Source organism: Euwallacea similis, chromosome 1 (assembly GCF_039881205.1).
Source record: "Euwallacea similis isolate ESF13 chromosome 1, ESF131.1, whole genome shotgun sequence".
NCBI lineage: Eukaryota > Metazoa > Arthropoda > Insecta > Coleoptera > Curculionidae > Euwallacea > Euwallacea similis.
Window position 1 is genome coordinate 2,613,975 of NC_089609.1, and position 20,573 is coordinate 2,634,547.

The window sequence follows — 20,573 nt, forward strand, 5'->3', positions numbered from 1 at the left end:
CAGTTCCGCCTTCTTGTACTTTTTTCCGCTGTTGCACCTACCATAATAAATCTTCAAAACATTACAAACCGAGTCATAATTTCAAAAACAAATTATAAGTGATTTGATAATTAATGTCCTTGCAAGGGCCAGCACGATGACTCAACTCTTACACCCAGCAACGTCGAATCCTGATCAGTTGGTATTATTAAGCGGCAATAAAAACAGCCATAATCAATTTCAGGCGAGATAATTACTGCCAACAGAGCATTAATTCTCAATGTATGGATATATCAAATATTTATGACTTCATTAGATCGAATTCAGCTGTAATTATTCTGTTTTGACTTGAGCAGCGAAGGCCGCCTAAAAGAAGGTTCTCGAAGATCTTGTTGAGGCACCATTGTAAAATCATAAGCCATTATATTATTATGCTTTTTATTAAATTAAATAATCACTGCAATGCACACATAATAATAATAATAAGGGCAAGAATTTAATTATTATTAAATGATGTATTTTCACAACCTTATATTATAGTATAGTCTGAGCAAATCGTTTATTATTATTACATAATAATATATAGCGCTTAAATAATGTACAAAAGCAATTTGTAAACACGTATGTTTCATAGACTTCCTCAATGTCTTCCCATTGTTCTCTTTTAACGGAAACAAAACTAGGCGGGATTGTCTCAACGCCAAAAGAGATTTATAAGGAGAATAGTCATTCTCTTCAATTCCTTTATCATATTCCTGGTACTAAATATCTTTCCGCTTAGTATCAAATGATTTCAACTCTCTTTTATATAAAAAAATGGCATCAAAAGAAAGAAAATCCATTCAAATAACTACCATGCAATAAACCATGTTGTTTTACTTTATTTTCTTACGTTTGCCTTTTTTCACAATATAAACCCTAATTTCACGAGGGACTTCTCTACAATACATACACGAAGGCAAACAAAAGAAAATGTATCACTTCGAAGGGAATCTAAATGTAATCAGTACATAATTCATGGCACATCCGTGTTTACAAGGCCAGAAACTTCATTAGGGCATCGTAAATAAGTCTGGGATTAATGGTCCCATCCGCGGTATATCTAACCCCCCTCAAGGATCCATCGTCGTGACTAACTACGCCATATTCACCTACAATAAACCCATCCGGGGTCCTCTCCTCCACTCTATATTTCCTATAGTTCCTACCCTCCACCACATAACCGACTTTCTGGTCTTTGTCCTCTTTGCCCGGCTTGGGGGTTCCGGAACTCTCCCCCTGCTGAATTCCGTGCGTCCGGCCATTGGTCACTACACTTACAGCCTCGTCAATCTCATAATTCTGCTCAGGACGTCCATATACTTTCGGTATCTGACGCCAGTTTTTCTGGCTGGTGGTTTCGGGTTTGAGGGAAGTCAGCTGCCAAGGAGTTTCGGTCGTGGTTGTGGTTGTGGTAGTACTGGATTTTAGCGGAAATAGGTTGGCTTCCTTGCCGGTATCAAATGAGTTTTGATATATCGTTCCTGTTTCGTAATTGCGCTCTTTCCGGTCCAGAGCTTTGCTCTCGTGTGACGGCTGTATGTCTTGGATTATAGTGCTGTATGAAACGGACCGAGCTCTGCCGGGCTGGGTGGGGTTATCATGGTAAATTAGGCTGTGATGGAATGGAGGGGGCGAGTTTTCTTTGCTATTAGGAAAATCTCTAGGGTTGAAGTTTATGTGCTGCGAGGAGGGCAGGCTTTGCAGGCTAGCTTGAAGCTTGTTTAAGTCTACTGTAGTCTCACTATTGGTGTTTTTGGTGATGGGAGCTGGTTCCTCTACCGTAAGTTCGCTTTTCCCGGAATTCGCTACTATCGCAGGCTGCTCATCCGAAGTGATATAGTTCTGATCCACCGCCCTAGATTCACTAAACTTATTTATTTGACTACCTACAGAAGAAGACACGTGCATCGCTATTATCACACCGTCACTAGAATTAGCACTAAATTGTCTTTCGGTGGGGGCGTCGCTATTGAAAAAGCTACTAGTTTCCCTAGTCTCTCTATTGAAGTAGGGTTCAGTGCTGATGGTCTCCTCATCGAAAAACTCGTCTCTGGTTGTCGTGGCCTCTTTTCTGAAACGGTGGAGCGTGGATTCAAGGAACACCGAAAGGAAGTCATTGCCTGCCAAAATGTCTTCGTAGTCGTCGGCACCGCGAACCCGCCTAGTCAAGGGCAGGCCTTCGGCAGCCATTTGGTTCCCGGACATCAACTGAAACAAAAGACATTGTTTAGGTCTCAAAATGGCTCTATTTAATTGCACATGTATTGCCACCCACCTTTCCACTGAATCTGATATAGATACTCAAGTGTGTCATTAAATATCAGCACGTATGGCGCTAAGCCTCACGGATGCGATTATAGAACGTGTGAAGGATTTCGTTAGGGTATACAAGGTGTTCCAGATTTTGTTGATAACAACTTTCAATACCTCGTAGAGATAGAACGTTTATTAAATACAAAATCAAAATGCAATAGTGTTTTCTTTTAGTGTATTGTTGATTAGATTTTGTGAAACTGCCGTTCGTTTAATTTAAGTCCCTGCTACGTTTCTGTATCGGAGGTGTCCCAGAACCAATGGTACAAATGAGTATCGGGTACTAGAGGGCAAAAGGTAGAGCGATTCAGCCAAAAATGCATCATCAGAATGTTGCTTGCTGTCATTCTACAGGATGTTTTAGTTTTTTTATTTATTATTTTATTCGCTACCACACTATACTTATTTGCACCGATATCTCTGCGACGCCCCATAGTACAGGGAGAAATAAAGGTGTCTGCGTTAGCATACATATTTCTTTTATGTATCAGTACCATAATGTCAAGTTCACTCCTAATGGTGTGGCACGACTTTTTGGTCGACATGCCCAAATAAATCTTTCGCTGCTACTGAAAAAATCTACCGCCCGTGCTACGTCCCACAAGAATGGGAAGTATATTGAACGCCTTAATGGAAATTACTCATGAGATGGAGCAAAAAGAAATCGGTTAAACTATGCTTCATTGTATAGTACAGTGTGATGCTGAGATAAGGAATATGTCAATACGTGCAACAGTGCTGTAGAACTGGGAGATAAGGTGTCCCACAGAAATCGGCGTCCTTGCGAGATTTTCTATCAAAAAAATTGCATTCACACATTTGCAACAAGACAATCGCCCGACAAATGGAGAATGCAATATCGCCACTCTGTTGTGTGCTAGTCCGATTATAATATATGCGGAATATAATATTTAATAATCGTACGTAATCTGATTTTATTAACCTTTAGCGGTGTACAAAGAATTGCAACTCTTGTCAATGCGAGTCTGTTCTTCGAAATCACCGAATTATTTGCCTTCAAATCCAAGTTAGTCGAAAATGTTGTTGTAGGTGCTACCGAATGTATGCGTGAGGATGAAGAGGCGCGCTGGGACGATTGTTTGTAAATTTTAACGCGTGTTAAACGACCAATTTAAATTTCATTAACGGCGATGTCCTAGTTGACACAAAAGTGAAGCATTTTCAACTGTAAAAGTGATTACATGACGAGCGAAGAAACAAGTCTGGGAATCGTTGTTCCATCCACGGCATAGCTAACCCGTCTTAAAAGCCCCTTGTCGTGATTACCCTCTACATTTTCAGACAATAAACCCATTTAGGACTCTCTCCACTCTATATTTCTTAGAGTTCCTACCCCACCACATACCTACATACATACCCATTTAGGAATGTATGCAGGTATGTATATGTACATTCATACATATGTATATGTATGTACTTCACCGTCGATGTATCGATTTCACACGAACTGTTTTTTAAATTTCGGATTTAATTTGTGCTCAATTTAGGTAAATTAATCGTAACTTCATAAAATTTAGTTAAGTACAGCAGAGAGAAAACTCAATCATTCGGTTTCAAGAGATTTCCTTCAAATGTACAAGTACATTTACAAACTCCCGGAATGTGGTTTCCCACAATCTGATATAGGCAGTCGCCAATGGCGTCTTCGTGGCGTCACCCGCATGGGTTGTTTTTTTCAAGTGATGGTACCTCTCTAAATTGCGCATCACCTCGTTTATCTACCGCACTTCTTGAATATTTAGGATCGGTGTATCGCAACAACTGAATCGGACCAATGGCAAAATTGTGCAAAGAAATTCCGCAGCCGCATTTCTTCACGTAACTGGGACTATAATAAGTCAAGGTACCAAGGTTACCGGGGATTTGGAAACGGCTCTTAAAGGCGTTAGTTATCAATGGATTGGAACTCTAACAATTGCTCGATTAATTATTAGAAGCAATTGCTCAAGATTTGCATGCAATGTTATAGTTAGGAATACAGAATTGGCGTGGCAACGTTGCGCTGCGCTTTTGTTCCACTATTGCTATTATGAACCATCAATCATGTTGTCATCTTTACTACACCAGCGTTGTCACATTTACTTTTTTTCTTATATATCAAATATGTGCACCACGTTTTTGTGTTGCTGTTACGCGACACTGGGTTAGTAACCAATAAGACTCAACAAAATTTAACACTTAAGTAGATATTTATTTAATATCGAATTCCACGCATTTCTTATTGCTTTGCCAATAAGAACAGACTTTTTTTTAATAATACACACCAAGTTGCAATTTCAGACAGTAATGGTGTTTGTCAACTGTTAGTAATTTCACCACAATGGTAATAATAATAGTCCACTTTCGCTCTGCTAAGATTAAATGGTTGAGCAGCGCCCTTGAGAGATGGAAGATTACTTTTATGTGCCTGTATATGGAATTTCCAATATTAATTCGTGGTTCCTTTCAACCTTGTTAATGACCAGTCAAACTCTCTCTTTCTCTCTCTAACCGAATCTTAATCAATCGCTTGGGTGCACAGAAATGTATTAATCCTCTAATCCCCTATAGGCTTGTTAGGCATCTGTACACACGCACACATAAATCGAGCTAGTATTTAATTACACCTAACTACTTTAATCAGATAACAATCTAAGACTAATCTAACTGATACTGCATTGTTTGTTTAGCCCTAGGGCACCCGGTATTATATCAAACGAAGGATAAACTGACTGTAATAAAGAAAAAAACAGCTTTAGGTACGTGTGTAATAAAGGTGTGCTGAGGTGAGTTAGTTCTCAGGTAAATTGATAGAATTAATCTACATTATGGCAAAACTTGCCGAAGAGTTAAAAAAATCATTAAAATGTGGATGTATTTAGGGAATTTGCAACGGTGGAACCCTGCAACACTTAAAGCTTGAATTTTGAAATTACAGCTTTTGCTAAGCAGCTGTAAATTTGATCTTGTGAGGATTGAAGATCCAGAATTCCAACTTTCTGGCTTCTCCGAAATGCAACCGCTAAAATGAAGAGCTGCAGTGGTGCGCTTCTCTGAACGCGACCAATCATTTTAACACTGAAGAAAATTATGCTGGTTTACATGATATTCCCAAACAAAGCAGGAACATTTCCATCACTTACATTCTGGTATTCTTCCACAATTACGCTTAACGACATCTTTAATTTGCAAATAATGCAATAAAATTGAACAATAAAACGCGATGTAACCCTCGCTGGACTCCTTATTAAATAAATTTTATCTTCGCCAAGGACGATGCAAGAAGAATGCGATTTGGTATAATAATAATGCGAGTGATGCCAGTGGTGGTGATGTTGAGGAATCCGCATAAAGTGCACATGTACTTAATTGTTACGACCGAGAAGCACGAGATCCTTAAACGGCAATAAACTATTTGATCGGACGTTAATGACCACCAATATCGGTGAATTTAGTGGTCGCAATTCTTCGAAAGTGGCGTTATTATGCGCTAACCACGAATTTCGCCTTGTTACTGAATAACAAGGACGGACGATGAACCAGGGATCAGCTGGAGGCGGAAAGGTTTTATATCCGTCATTTTAACCCCTTGTAAATGAAATATCCAATGAAACAAGAAAAACCTCTGAAGATTTTCTGAATAAACATATGCAACATTGAATGGCAATCTGGTAACGCAATTAACTTTACATTCTCCTCAATATTTAAAAAAAGAAAAAATATTTGTTAACGATGTCTGTTTGCAAACTAAAAGATCAAACGTCACAAAGTTCTTCTCCATTTAACCAACCTCGAGGATTTTGACGTTACAGTGAGCTTTCTGTCAGAATTTCTCTTTCACTATAGCTTCTATCTAGTGATTTTGGGAACACCGCAAATTCAATATTCTCAATTTTAATTTTATCAAAATGTTCATGATTTTGGAAATAAAATTTCAAATTGTTACATTAAAGGAAACTCCTGAGCAATTTTACAACGAATAGATAATTAAAAATGGCAACACAGCGCCGTTCACTTGTTTCGAAAATGGCCGTCAAAGAATAAAATTTTGGCGCTGCCGTCATTTTGACAGGCGGATTCACTTCTCTCGACCTGTGATCATGTTAATTTTTAAACAAACAAACGAAGCAATGTTGTCATTTTCGTTGTCATATTAGTAGGAAATCTCCTGGAAAACTGAAATTATTTGTGCTTGAGTGAAAGAGCTGCTCAATAATTTTTAAGGAACCTGGGCAGAAAAATACAGTGATTTTTGAGTAAGAGAAACAGAAAAATTCAGTAATTTTGGAGTAATATCGCCAGAAAATTGTCAGTAATTCTAAAGTAATATACAATATATAGAACAATCCAGTGGGGTAACATGAAGAGAAAAATAAAGATATTATGATGTAAGAGCGGCAACTATGAAGCAATCTCAACTCAATAATTGGGAAATCTTAAAGTAACTGACCAGAACTTCTCAGTAAATTTTGAGCAACCTGAAGAGAAAGTTGTGTAATTTTTGACCAACCAGAGCGGGAAAATGTTCTGAAATTCTGGGAAATCTTGGAGTATTTAATTAACTTCGGTTGACCTGAATAAGCATTTTCAGTGATCTCACGCCTACCTTCACCAGACATTAAAACTCATATGAGCGAAGTAATAGTAATAAAAAGCGGCTTTTGGGCTGAATAGGAATTAATGAACAATTACTTTCATATCTAGTAACCTTAAAGAATAAACCAGTCGGCCTAGTTAGGAGTAGGTGTATTAGGTATACAGGGTCACTGCTTTTGCATATTATTGTCTGCCACATTGTTCGACCAAACTATAAAAGAGTCCTTTCAGACTCTGATGGCTTATTTACATTTCCTAAAACCAGAATTCGAACTAAGGCTTTACCTCTTTAACAGCGTTCAACATCCCGGATGCAGCCAAACGATTTCTTGACAATATCTCACTTTAAGAGTTTCTTTACGAGGGCAACAAATTCTGGCAAATCGCAGTCAACCGCTAATAAAAATTGCTTATGAGGTACTGATGCCTCTATTACAATGTCTGCAGCATTCCAAGGTGCTAAAGTGCAATATTATATATTCTGATTTGCAATTCTGATATTACGTAGTCTGTTGCAGGCTCCGGTCACCTTGTCTCCGATTAAGCTTAGGCAGATCTAGTGCAATCTGTTGGAACTTTAGGCACCACCCTGTTTGTGAGATTAATACCTACATTAGTTGCGTAAACAAAGTTGCAATAATTGTTGTCACACATTGTACTTTTCGCTCATAGAGAGGGAGAGAGATCATCCTCTTGGATGTGTTCTTCTTAAAGAAGAAGCCAAGAGGAACCACTTCTGAGCCTTCTCCAAATTGGTTTCTGAAAATGATTAATTGCCTAGTAAACTGTGAAGATCCTTGACAAGGAACGTGGTTTACGAGAAAGTAAATAGGCTAATGGCCAAACTGAACAATTACACACCAAAAACTTGTTATTTCCGATACACCTACGGATTTTTTTGGTACAATGAAGCGCGACTAATTAAGGTCAAATCCAACTTGTAGATCTTTTGTGCGAAAAAGTTGCCATTTGGCTGCAAGTGCACACAGACATTACGACTTCACAGTCTTGTTTTCATCACCAAGGAATTCGAATTAAATGCGCAATAGTTTCAAGAACAAATAGTAACGGTATCAATAATAATGGATGTTTGTTTTATTAACTTATTTTAATGTGTATGAGTTGCTTCTGAATCTGCAGCAGAAGTGGAGAAATGCCCCACGCTCTTGCCGGTTATATAAAACGGTCTAATTACCGAATTGTTAATTAAACCGGTCATTAAAAAGGTGTAATCACGAAACGTTTATCACTACGTGATTTGCATTTGGCAATATGTTTACCAGAATATCTCAGCAATCATCAAGTGCCTCATAATATTCTTAATTGGGTCAGAAGCAACGAATAATTTGGTTGTCTATTTTATTCCAACTGTATGTGGAAACTTCCTTTTTTACCTCATTTTACTCTAGACCTTTCATCGCAATATTAATCGATTAAAAACGTAAGCAATCTGAAGCAATTACATCGAAACTTTCAGTTTTATTAAAATACTTCCTTACATTAAAAATCAAAGAATTTCTAATTTTGTCTCTTTAAACTCTCATTTGCTGCCACTGTTCTTACTGTCACTTAGAACAATTGAGTGACAGCAGTAATCCTTTTCTAGTATACGCTCCTGAATGACAAAAGAGATAACATGACACATATAACAGTGGTGGCAAATTAGATTTTTGACAGTAAAACAACAATTTTTCTTATACAGAGAGCCGCAAATTCGTGTGCAAAGCATAATTTATATTGAACTTGATGTTGTGTTACGCAGAACGTACAAATTAATGTACAAATGTAAACTAACATTTTCTCAAAAGTCACAACACGATCCTTTGAAGTTAACGACTGATTTCATTGGACAACGCCATGCTATGGTGTTGCTTCGAGTGTCTGCATGGCCCCAGATTCTCAACTTCACCAGGTCGCTGCTAGAATGCATATGATACAATAAGCAGATAAAGATGCAGAAATTGAGGTTTTCTGTCATTTTCATTTATAAAAATATGTATTTTGGCCACTGCCCGTATTTTTTGTTACTTCACACCATCTTGCGGTACTAGATTTCGGCCTCAAATTACCACATCAGGATGTTTCTTCGATAATTAACAATAGAAAAAGTTTTGGACCGAGGAGGGGAAGAGTTTAGAGATTTTCATAAGGGTCTCATTCATGTCTTCCAAGTTACTGTTCAATTTTTCTGAGGTTTCTCTATGTCATCTGGTAACCGTCAACACCACAAAGGTACAGTTACTTTGTCTCCTACGGTAGTCCAGCGGCGACTTCACATTCTACGGCGGATATAAATGGGGCAATTAAATGTATTGGTGCCAAAGTCAAAGCCAAATCTGAAGCCGATGTCGAGTGCATAAATCCGACTCAAATTTGGAAATGGTTAGAGATGCGAATTCGCATTCGAAATGTTGTTGCATAAGTATTTGTATTTAAAAATCCTCTAGTATCTAATTTTACGATATTTTGCATTGGAAACGACTTATAGCGACTACAATTAGTTGGCAGAGCACATAATACTCGTATGGCGAGTAATAAATTTCCAGACAAGCTATAAGGCCAAAAAAGACATAAAACCCTATTGGTAAATTGCAGTGATGACACTCTTGACGTTATTTATGTACCTAAATGCGGCATGCAGCGCTTCTTATTCTACCAGACGTAACGTACATTGTAGTGTGCGTGACGCCCCAGTACCATTCGAGGCATGTAGGTACCACTTGACAGGGCCTCGCATTATTGAATCTATAAAATATGGGCACGTTATTTTTATTTGCCAATTCCATGTAGGAATTCATTTTTTCTTCCTCGGCTGGTGTGGACCAAGTAGTGTTAGTTTAGCAAGCAAGTATTGCTTTTTTAGCTATGGTTCATCTAAATACTGAGGAAATTAGTCATCGCTATAGGCCACACAAAAAAAGTAGCAAACAATTTCTAGGCATGAGCCTGATAAGCCGTCCAGTGGTCCCATATATTGAAAATGTTAAAATATGTGAATTTCAATGTGTTCCAATGTGAAACATGGATTATACGATATATACGTATATATACGATATCTACGGATATATACGATAATAAAGCCCCTCATTGTCCAAACCAGCAATGATAGATATGCGGTGCTTTAAATAAGACCCTCACCATTGGGATATTGGAGGAGATGCGAAGAAGTTTAAACGGGGCCAAAATGCATAATTTAGAGTTCGACTAAATGCCTTTTTCAAAATTTGAATTTTTCGAGTACTTTCAAAGACAACCGAAAAGAAAACTAAAAATTGGAGATTTATTATTTTTCTTTTCGTTGTTTGACCAGAAAGCCCAAAACCATTTTCACACTTTCATTGGCATTGTTTCTCAGCTACACGATGGTGTTTTCAGATTTCCCTTCCGACGTTTGGTCTTTCGGCTGCCGTCACGAATTTTATTTTTCTCACGGGCGCTATATTGATTTTTTCAACAAAAAAAATAGTCGGATAGCAAATTTAAAAACGGCGTCGTACGGCTAAGAAACAATGCCAAAGAAAATGTGCTATGGGCTTCCTGGTCAAATAACGAAAAGAAAAATAACAACAAATAATTCAGATTAAAATATATACGTATGTATAGGTATAGTTAATGTGGTTTTGATTTTGACCCTCCAGCAACATTTTAAACCACTGTAATCGCAATGTATGTTTACCTCTAACCCATTTTTTGTGTGACCTACCGCGATGACTAATTTCTTCAATATTTAGATGAACCATAGTTAGATGGAAAAATCTACGTCATCACACCCTTGTCCACCCCTTAGTATCGTACGTCACAATCTATGAGAGAGCGCCTAAGGCTGTCAGCCCATCAGAGGTGTAATAATAAGTGTCACTTCAGCTCTCATTAACAAACGTTGATCTTCGGCGAAGCCCGAAACACCGTCACTAATCCTCTGCATGTTTCTAAGTAATTAAAAATTAAAAACCCCTAATGGCCATCAAATTAAAACGTCGTTAAAAATTATTGGAAACTTATAATTCGTGGTTGGTCCAATATATCTGTGGGTATTTCACCTCGCCGACCTTCGACTATAAAAGTGACAGTTGAACACGGCGATTACCGAACAGTTTAAGAAGGAAATAATTAAATGCCAGAATGGATCGTGTTACATACAGAATGCACGTTCGCCAAATTGTGCGGGACCCTTGTTAAAATTCCTCTATGTCATGAGATTTTCGCGTTGGTACAAAGTAAATAATTAATCTGCGCTTTGATTGCATGTTCAGATAAGCGAGGATGATGGAATCGTTTTGAGGAATAGAGAAAAATCTCCAATAGAGTATTATTAAATTAAAATCCATACAAAAGCCCATGTTAGTACAGCCCCCAAGATCATATTCCGGTGACTTGCAAATCCACTCTCCGTACCATTATTTATGTATGTTATTTATGCGTAAGCTGGCATTTTCTTTTGTTTTTATTCGGCTTAGAAGTTGAGTTTAAGCCTGGTGTGGGTTTACGTATTTTTCTCATAGACGCAAATCGACGTGTGAAAGGCAAAAAACTCTTTAATTAATTGCTGCAAATGCTCAGGTTTTTTCTCTCCATCATTGAAATGCTCTTGAGGCGTGGATACACACGTTCGTTCCAGCGAGCTCTCATAGTGTTCACCTCCGGACAGACGTCTCAAGGAGGGGGTGGTTCACACACACACACACTTCCTGATTTTTATTGACCTGAAAAGTACCTCCAGATCCATACATTTATGTGCGCAATATAGTTTAATTACTACACCGATACATCATAAATCAAAAGCAAACACAATAACTCATATAACAGGTCAATTATTGCTGCATTTGCGACACACCCACGATCAAGTATAAAGGCTTATTGCGGATCTCGCTAGCACTTTTTTCTTCGAGTCCCATGAAATGTTCTTCATTGAGTATGGAAAAGTAACGGGTGATCGTGGAAAAAACCACGCACTACGCAGTGCCGCACTGATTAAGTTATTTGCTATCTACCACCTGAATCGCACTCAAGAGAATCCCAGACGTGCCTCTGCCATTCAACGCCTTCCTAAGGTCTTTAATGACCACCCTTTATCTTATAATCCCATTATCTCCGTCTTACATCTCAATCTAATTAAAACGTGCTAATTTGGAAACTTACAGGCGTCACAACAAGACATGAGTGGCTTCCTGTACATGCAGAAGAATCATGTAGAAGAAAAAACCTTTGACGACACGATGGCCTTGCCAAGGCCGTTGCCGTTCAGCTATGACGTGTCTGCTCTTAAAGGTGCAATTTTCATTATATTGTTTTGATAAATGAAGCGTCAGAAGTAATTATTGAGTCGGTTTAAGGGCGGTATGGGTGCTTGAGTAGTTTCGAAGAAATCCTGTGAATGTCGGACCGATCTATATTAGCTTGAGCAACCTTGAAGACTTAAAAAAAAAGTACACATTTAATAAATCCCATATAAAAATGTTGTTTTCCGAGATGCAAAAAGATTAATTTGATCTGGTTTATATTTGTTGTTTAGCCGGCGATGTAACTATGAGTAGCAAGGTCGTTCGGAGCCCGCTCGTATACAGGGTGACTCAGAAGCATTGACACAAACGAGTATGCCTTATAAAAAAGTTGCTTATTCTCATTTCACTGGATGTGTTGGATTCTTTCAAATCTATAAATTGAGAATAAGTCTCGTAATTCTTAATCTACCGGCTTGAAAATACTCCTAGGGAGATCTTGTTAGTTGGTAAATGACGCGACCTGTGCAAGTATAAAAAATCGCCCCAGTTTTTTCTATCAGTGCCAATAGACTTAAAATTTTTACGAGTTCTGATACTTTGAACTTTTTAACATTAAAAAAATATTCTGCAATAAAATTCCTATCTCTAATGGTTTTCGAGCTATTATCAGGTAAGTTTTTCGGTGCACTGCCAAGAAGTTATAAACACATAAATACCATCGACTCACTTATGTTGAGGTGAGTAGTATGGGTTGTGGTGTTGTCATGCTGCTGAAAGGTACGTGGGACTTATCCCGATAATAGAACTTTCAAAAGATTTAAGCTTTTTTCTGGGACACCCTGTGCAAAGCACAATCTGAGTTTTCTTTCATGCTTCTCCGCTAATTATTGCGTAATAATTAATCTGATCACTGAAAATGGCCTGGAAATGTAAATTCGCTCGAGCGGCTTTACACGCATATTGAATTTTAAAATCTCGTCATTAATCTTAGCGAGCTCATTAAAAAATTAGAGACACTTACAGAGTTATCTTTAGTTAAAAATACTTTAAGCAGCAAAATCTTTAATTAATAAACGAATTGAGATTTCCTTGGACTCCTGGTGCCCACTTTTTTTTACCATAAACTCTGAGGAAGAGGAAGAGGAAGGGGGGTATATAGTGGTGAAAATTATACCACAATTTTAATTTCTCATTATTTCTTATGAATTAATAAATTTTGGAGAAAATTGTTAATTTTTTCACGCCCGATCCCCGTTGAATATAACGATGTAGTCCCTGAAGGGTTTTGAAGGGGAAGTTGGCTCCAGGAAGCCAAAATTTTGGCCAATCCAGAAAACTTTTTAATATGCTGTTATCACCTGAATGACATCAAAGCTATTATCATTATGAAATACTTAATATTATGTTTCTTTGAATTTTAGAGCAGCCTTTAATTATTTTTATGAAAATACAATTTTTGCTTGACTTACAGAAAAACAAAGGGTGGCTACAAGCAGAACGAAAAGCAGTGCTGTGGTACACATCTCGGGGGGCAGGCTGTCACCACATCGTCGCACGCGCACTCGCTCCTACTCGTCCGCACCCGGCGAGTTTACTGAGACACTGGTGCTGGTACCACGGCACCAATGCGGTACTGCTGCTGCCCGCGGAAGAACTGACGCACAGTGCGGTGGTTCCGGGAGCCCGCGCTAGAATCGTTGCGGGTGCGGATGGCTTTTTGCCTAATTAGTATATTATGATTTAATTGTTACCATTCCTTTTGTTGTCTCTGTGCAATCAACAGCAATGATAATGGCCATGGTCAATTTGGGAGGGATTCATGTGTGTGGGCAGTATCTTCGAATAAAGACAATAATTATTGTTGTGAGGGTCATAACATTACCTGACCACTAGCAATACGTCCTATAACCCCAAGACCAATTTTTAATCTTGTCCATCCATAGAGCCTCATCCATTGCACTTTATGTTCAGCACTACAGACCATTATTAATAAATTCTTTTGGAGGGAGTCTCAAATTATTCATAATTGCATCCACTCGTCTCTTAACATTTCAAATATATTACCTACCTTTTAATGATATTCACATTACAATATATGCGTCTCCATTAGTGGACATTTGGCCCCTCCTTAAGAGGATTAAAATGAGTAATTTATAACAGGAAGGCTCTGCAGATATCTTTAAGTGCATTTTATAATGTTGTTGGTTATTTCAGGAGGAGTAAAAGTGTACAATGTAGGAATTTATTTGGTGTATGGGTAATATAACCCTATCACTATGGTTTAAAAGACAAAATAAAAGTTGACCTATGTAGTATTTTGTCTGAGAATAAGTTCAAACTAATTCAATGAAACAGATATTTAAACTAGTTGTCTGCATTTAAACGGGAAGAAACATATATTAACCACATATAGAAAAACATTTTTAACAGCATAACTAAAGAGGAAAAATTTTAGAGACATTACCAGAGTTAGGCCATCACAATTGTTAATCAAATGTTGACACCTTCTGGGCATGCTTCCTTTTAGATTGCTGATCAATATTGTGCTATTCCTCATGCAAACACTGTAAGACTTCATTTTTTCTTTGAAATGTTGTACCACGATTTAAAACACATCTCTTAAGCTTAGCTTGACCGTGTTCTATTGGATTTAAATAGGGGACTGAACTATCATTCTAATCGGCCTGTGCGATTGCTATACCACATAGCAACTCCAAAGTTTCGGTTTCCTAAGAAAGAATAATCTAGGATTTCAATAAACGGAACTGAATCTAAAACTTCATATTTGACTCTCATTAATACCAGTAATTTTATCTGCCCTACTAATATATTCATGATTATTAAACTATTGTTTAACATGAAGATAATAATTTTTTTTAAAAGTTAACGAATATCCAAATTTAAGAACGGACTTAGTCAAACTCAAAACTAGTGCCTCCTCGACTTCAATCGCTGCCAGAGCCAGATTTTGAAGGAGACCGGGACCTGGACCGGGACTTTGACCTAGATTTACTCCTTCGTGTCTTCGAACGGGACCTGGACCTGGATCTGTCAACAAATTTGCTATATTCGAAATATTCTTGTAAGCAATAAATTGAAAACTAACCCAGACTTTGCTCTTGAAACACTCCTCGATCTTGAGCCGCTCTTCGATCGCGATCTACTCTTAGAGCGTGACCTACTCTTAGATCGCGACCTACTCTTGGACCTTGATCCACTCTTAGACCTTGACCGGCTGTGGGACCTAGTACCGCTTCTTGATCTAGACCTTGAACGACTTTTTGATCTGGATCCGCTCCTAGATCTCGATCTAGAGTCGCTGGGAGATCTTGATCCGGTCTTCGATCGCGAACGGCTTCTTGATCTGGAACCGCTTTTAGAACGAGATTTGCTTCGGGACTTAGAGTGACTTCTTGATTTGGAACGACTCCTCGACTTGGAGCGACTTCCTGATTTGGAGCGACTTCTCGATTTAGAGCGACTTCTTGACTTAGAGCGACTCCTCGATTTGGAGCGACTTCTCGATTTAGAGCGACTCTTTGATCTGTTCGATTCGGATCCGGATGAGATTCTGCGTTTCTTTTGCTTCTTTCCATCGTCACTTTCGTCGCTACTTGTGCGAAGCCTTTTATCTCGTTCTAATGTGTTTATTTTATGGCTCAAAAGTATTATGAATTATCAAACTAACTTACCATTATCGCTGTCGTCTTCACTAGTAGAAATTGTTGCTTTAGAAACAATTCTGCTCTTCTGTTTAGCGCTGAGTCCCTCGTCAGACGTCTTTTTCGGTTTTTGCTTCTTCTCCCTTCGCTGTTTTCTACCCCTAGGCCTATCATCTCCTCCGCTACTATCTGAATCGCCACCACTGTCTCTCCTCTTCTTTCTGCCGCCACCTATATTGAAATAAAAACCTCTTCTCTAATATACAAAAAAAAAACATATAGATTTATGTCATAACGGTGAGAGAGTCGGTTAATATCAAGCGAACACTATGTAAATTATCACTTAATCTTTGTGATGATGAAGGTTTTTTTGTAACATTAAGTGTGAATTTGTGTGATAAAAACTGCAGAAATAAATATAACGTCGAGTACAGACATCGATTTAAGCGCAATAACGCCATTCAATTCTTTTGAGACGGTAGTGTCTAAAGGAAGACATTATGAAATGTGTGAAAAAGCAAAACCTAAGAGTATTTGATCGGTTTAGTCTCAAGGCGCTTTGCATCTAAAACCAATTACTCACTGTTCATAAAAATGTGAAGTAGAGATCGATCTGAAAGGAAAATTCAAGGAGAAACGCTCGTACAATACTGAACCTAAACCATGTTCTATTTCAAAGGGTTTTATTACCTCGTTTCTTGCGATCGCCGCTCCTTTTCCGCTTACGTCCTTTCTCCTTCTTTTCCTTGGGAAGTCTCTGTTCACCGCCGTCTTCCCCGTTTTCTTGCCCACTCTCTGAGTCCGACACATACACGTCCCTACATAAATCTTTATTAATAATTGTTCATGAAATTGCCTGCTCAAGCACCTTCTGCCTCTACCCCCTTTGGATTTCTTCTCTGAGGGCAGTTCTTGGAAAACCAAGGCATTCTTCGTCTTCTCTTTATATTCTTGACGTTTTTGAAGCATTTGCTCTTTAGTCAGTCGTCTTTCTTCTTCCTTCCGCCTCTGTTCCTCTATCTGCTTCATCTTAAATGCAGTTCTCTCCTCGTCCTGTTTCCTCCTAAGCATTCTTTCTTCTTCATCCATTTTTCTCGCTCTCGCAACGTGATATTGCGCTTGTGACAACAAATCTTTGCACTGCCGAGCTTCTAGACCAGCCAAATTAACATCATAGCGCATCTTGTCCCCATACTCAGCCAAATAAGTAAAATACCTAATAAACTCAAATTAATTCAAATTTCCAATTACTGAGAAAAACCATACTTCAGTGACAAACCCAATTCGTGCACGGCCTGCAGTACAGTCTGCAAAGTCGACTTTTCATCTTTCAAAATATGGGTGGCCAATCTTTGCAAAACCAAGGCGATATTGTAGAGCAAAACTGTGTCCTGCGGAGATACTCTCCGGGCTTTTAAAAGAACCATTTTAGCCTCTTTCAGCTTGCCCGCTTTATAGTAAGCACGGGCCAAGTATTGAAGAACCTCCACGTTGTTGTATTTAAAGAACTTTCTTAAACAATTTTCGTACTGAAAAGTTTTATGTTAAAGTTCTAATGATCGTAACGGTGACGAGGTTTTACCATTTGTATGGCACTGACAAACTGCTTTTGCTCTACGTACACGTGCGCAATATTGAGCCACACGTCGCAAAAGTCCGCGGTGGCTTCTCGGACTTGAGCAAAAATGTCTCTGGCTTCATTTACAGCTCCTTTGTGTGCTAAGATGTCGAATATTTGTATAGGAAAAAATTGAGGTCAAAAGCTTAATGTTAAAAAGATTTATAATAAATTCCGATGACGTGACATACATCTGATTCTTATCCATGTCTCAATTCACTCACCTAGTACTGCACCAATTCCATTCGCAGCCCAAATATTTTTCGGGTCAATTCTCAAAACCTGCTTATACATCATTAAAGCCCTATCCTGATGTCTCTTTTCGCGTTCCTTGTCTTTAGTTGGCTGGTGCAAAGTCTGCAGCCATACATTTCCTAATGCTATTAACGAATAAGAATCCTGAGATGTTGCTGGATTCTGAAAAATGTATCATTCAGGGACGAAGGTAAGGAAAATGGCTGCCTTTACCTTGAGAACGCGCTCGTATTTTTTTTGTCCTGGGCCCCACTCAGCTTTGGCCAAGTGAAGATTTCCTAGCAAAGACCAAGCATCAGGGTGTTCAGAATTTATTCCCAGGGCTTCTTTGAACCAATTGGACGCCTCGTAAATGTGCCCTTTATCCCTGGCCATGCAGCCTAACCTGAAATTTAAAAAAAACTTGCATGATCCACAAAAAATAAATTCTAAAATGACTCACCTTAAATAACAGTCAACATAATTAGGATGTTCCTTTAAAATGTCTTTATAAAGTTTCTCTGACTTATCAAAGAGGCATAGAGCTTCATTTAACCGAGCCAAATTATATGTTATAGTTACAGATATAATGTTGTAATACTGAGGGTCATGCAAAGCCTCCGATTTGGCCCTTTCAAGGGCTTCTTCCAAAGTCTTTTTAGCCTCTTCCAAGTTGCCAGTTCTAGAAGACACCCCTAAACTTTTATACAACTACAGCAAAACTAGCTACTACATACCTATAATGCAGAGCAGCCACATTATTCAAAATTTCAGTAGGAATTTCCGCCTGAACGTCCTTTTTTAAAATATTAATGGCAGTCCCATAAGCATTCAAAGATCCTTGCAAATCAGACTGTTCTAGAATCTGTGCCAATTCAATCCATGCTTCAATATCATCAGGAAACTGTTCAGTCACCTTCTTTAAATGGTTCTTAGCAATGTCTCTTTTAGATTGCGATGTTGAATTCGCGTACAAAGACCCCAAAATTTTCATAGTCTCATAGTTGCCAGGCTGCGCTTTTAATACTTTTTCGAAACACTGGGCCGCATTTTCTGTGTCCCCTCTGTAAATGTACATTTGACCCAGCCCAAAGTGGGGCAACACAAAGGCGACCGGAGCAAACTGAGTGGCTTGGTAGTAGTATTGAAAGGCTTGATCGTAGTCACCTTGGACATGAAAGGCTCTAGCAAGTTGGTAACAACTTTCGGCTCGCATTGCTTCATTTTCAGTGTTGTGAAATGCATGAAGTGCTAAATGCTGCACCTTACTGTAATCTTTTTTGAAGAAAAAGTGGTTTGCTAAGTGGTTTAGAACCATGGGATTAGAAGAGTCAATAGTGTATGCTTTTGATAACATTTGCACACCGTTTCTGATTGATTCTGGCTGCTGTTTGTTTAATTTTAATATTGCCAATCCAACTAAAGCCCCCACACATTTTGGGTCTAAAGCTAAAGCCCTCTCAAAAGCTAATCTTGCCTTATCTTGATTGTTTAACTTCATAAAACAATGTCCCATGCCTGAATAATGATTTTAGGAAATAAAAATATGATATGGTTTTGAATTTAATACCCTACCTAATCTGACAACAGCAGGACAATTCGGATTAGTCCTTAGAGCTTTTTTATAGAAAGCCAAGGCCCCTCTGAAGTCCTTTTTATTATATGCAATGCAGGCTTTGCCCAGCAATGATGGGATGTTACTAGGTGACTGATTGAGGACAAAATTAAATTGTGCATCTGCCTGCTCCATTTTGTCTCCTTCCAAAAGACAGAAATATGCTCGGCCAAGTAAATGGTTCTAAAAAATTTTGAAATAGGTGTAGTAAGCCATGGTTAAAATTTTAAAGTTTCAGTAGCTTACTTGATCATACATGATAATTTTGTCTGCCGTTGTATACAGAAACGTGGCTTTTGTGAATAATTCCCGCTTTTTATCTTTATTTTTCTCCTTATTAGCTTGCTGCACATAATATGCAGCAAGCATATCAAGAGCTCGCATTTGGTCTTTTTCAAAGTCACGATAATCAGTGTTGGCATCTATGCGGGACGATTCCAAGATTTTAAGGAAGTCATTGATCTGGCCTTGCTTGTAATACTCCAACTAAACAAATCAATAATATAAACTAAGAATAATTCATATGAATTATTCTGAATGATAGTTCTCTATGAGCTAAATTTGGTTCAGTGTTTGTCATATTAAGTTGTTACTTGAACTTAAAGGGATTTTAATCTTGAAAATTTCAGAGAGTTAGTGAATACATTATCACCATCCTGTAAGAGTTTTTGTTAAATTCTGCATTATACATTAATACTTCCAAACTAGAAATTTCAGTGTCTTTTACATTTTGATATATCTCTTTACTAAATATAACAGCCTAAACATTATGTACTTACTGCAAGATTAACCCAAATGGACAATTGTGTGTTTTCTTGACGTAATATTCCAAGCACTTCATCTCCTTCAGGAAGCTGGTCTGAGTACAATTCAATCACCTAGAAATGTGGAATTTCTTTAGTTGATCCAATGGAAAATAGTTATATTATATCAAACCTCGTCCGTATCACGGAGAGGGATTTCTATTGAAGCTGTGGTGGCCATCCTGGAGGATTTTATCCAGAGAGAAATTTAACTCGGCACTTTTTTGAATTCAATGTGTTTGAAAGATGAACATCATGGGCAACGCAAAAATACTGAAAAAACTTAACTATTTACTAATGGAGCCAGTTAATAAAATAAGTAAAAGGGGTTGAATTATTGCTTTGGTTAACGAAGTCCATACATAAAGATGCTGTACTTGTATTCTGATCTTTACAGAATGATTTCTTGAATAATCACATTACAATATTTATTAAAAAAGCGCAATATTCCTCAAAGTTGATATTACCTGAACGTACTATACGGTAACT

The 20,573-nt window shown here is 38.1% G+C and overlaps 2 protein-coding genes across 3 annotated transcripts; both read right to left on the reverse strand.

The window, feature by feature from the left end:
- Nucleotides 1-400: 400 nt before the first annotated feature.
- LOC136415193 (uncharacterized) lies at nucleotides 401-13,816 on the reverse strand. Its single transcript, XM_066399662.1, has 2 exons — nucleotides 13,622-13,816; nucleotides 401-2,229 (listed from the first exon to the last, which is right to left on the reverse strand). The coding sequence occupies exons 1-2, from the start codon at nucleotides 13,673-13,675 to the stop codon at nucleotides 1,012-1,014; spliced, it is 1,272 nt and encodes a 423-aa protein (XP_066255759.1). The 5' UTR covers nucleotides 13,676-13,816; the 3' UTR covers nucleotides 401-1,011.
- Nucleotides 13,817-14,930: 1,114 nt separating this feature from the next.
- Nucleotides 14,931-20,383, reverse strand: Ctr9 (RNA polymerase-associated protein Ctr9). Of its 2 annotated transcripts, XM_066399523.1 has the most exons (16): nucleotides 20,218-20,383; nucleotides 20,061-20,159; nucleotides 19,528-19,767; nucleotides 19,242-19,464; nucleotides 18,404-19,184; nucleotides 18,130-18,348; nucleotides 17,901-18,072; nucleotides 17,657-17,849; nucleotides 17,397-17,533; nucleotides 17,081-17,343; nucleotides 16,683-17,030; nucleotides 16,505-16,632; nucleotides 16,398-16,427; nucleotides 15,845-16,045; nucleotides 15,259-15,790; nucleotides 14,931-15,200 (listed from the first exon to the last, which is right to left on the reverse strand). In XM_066399523.1, the coding sequence occupies exons 1-16, from the start codon at nucleotides 20,263-20,265 to the stop codon at nucleotides 15,098-15,100; spliced, it is 3,717 nt and encodes a 1,238-aa protein (XP_066255620.1). In that variant the 5' UTR covers nucleotides 20,266-20,383; the 3' UTR covers nucleotides 14,931-15,097. The 2 variants fall into 2 exon arrangements, with proteins under 2 accessions (XP_066255620.1, XP_066255629.1); XM_066399532.1 differs by lacking the exon at nucleotides 16,398-16,427 and having other exon boundaries at nucleotides 20,218-20,382.
- Between the last annotated feature and the right edge of the window lie 190 nt (nucleotides 20,384-20,573).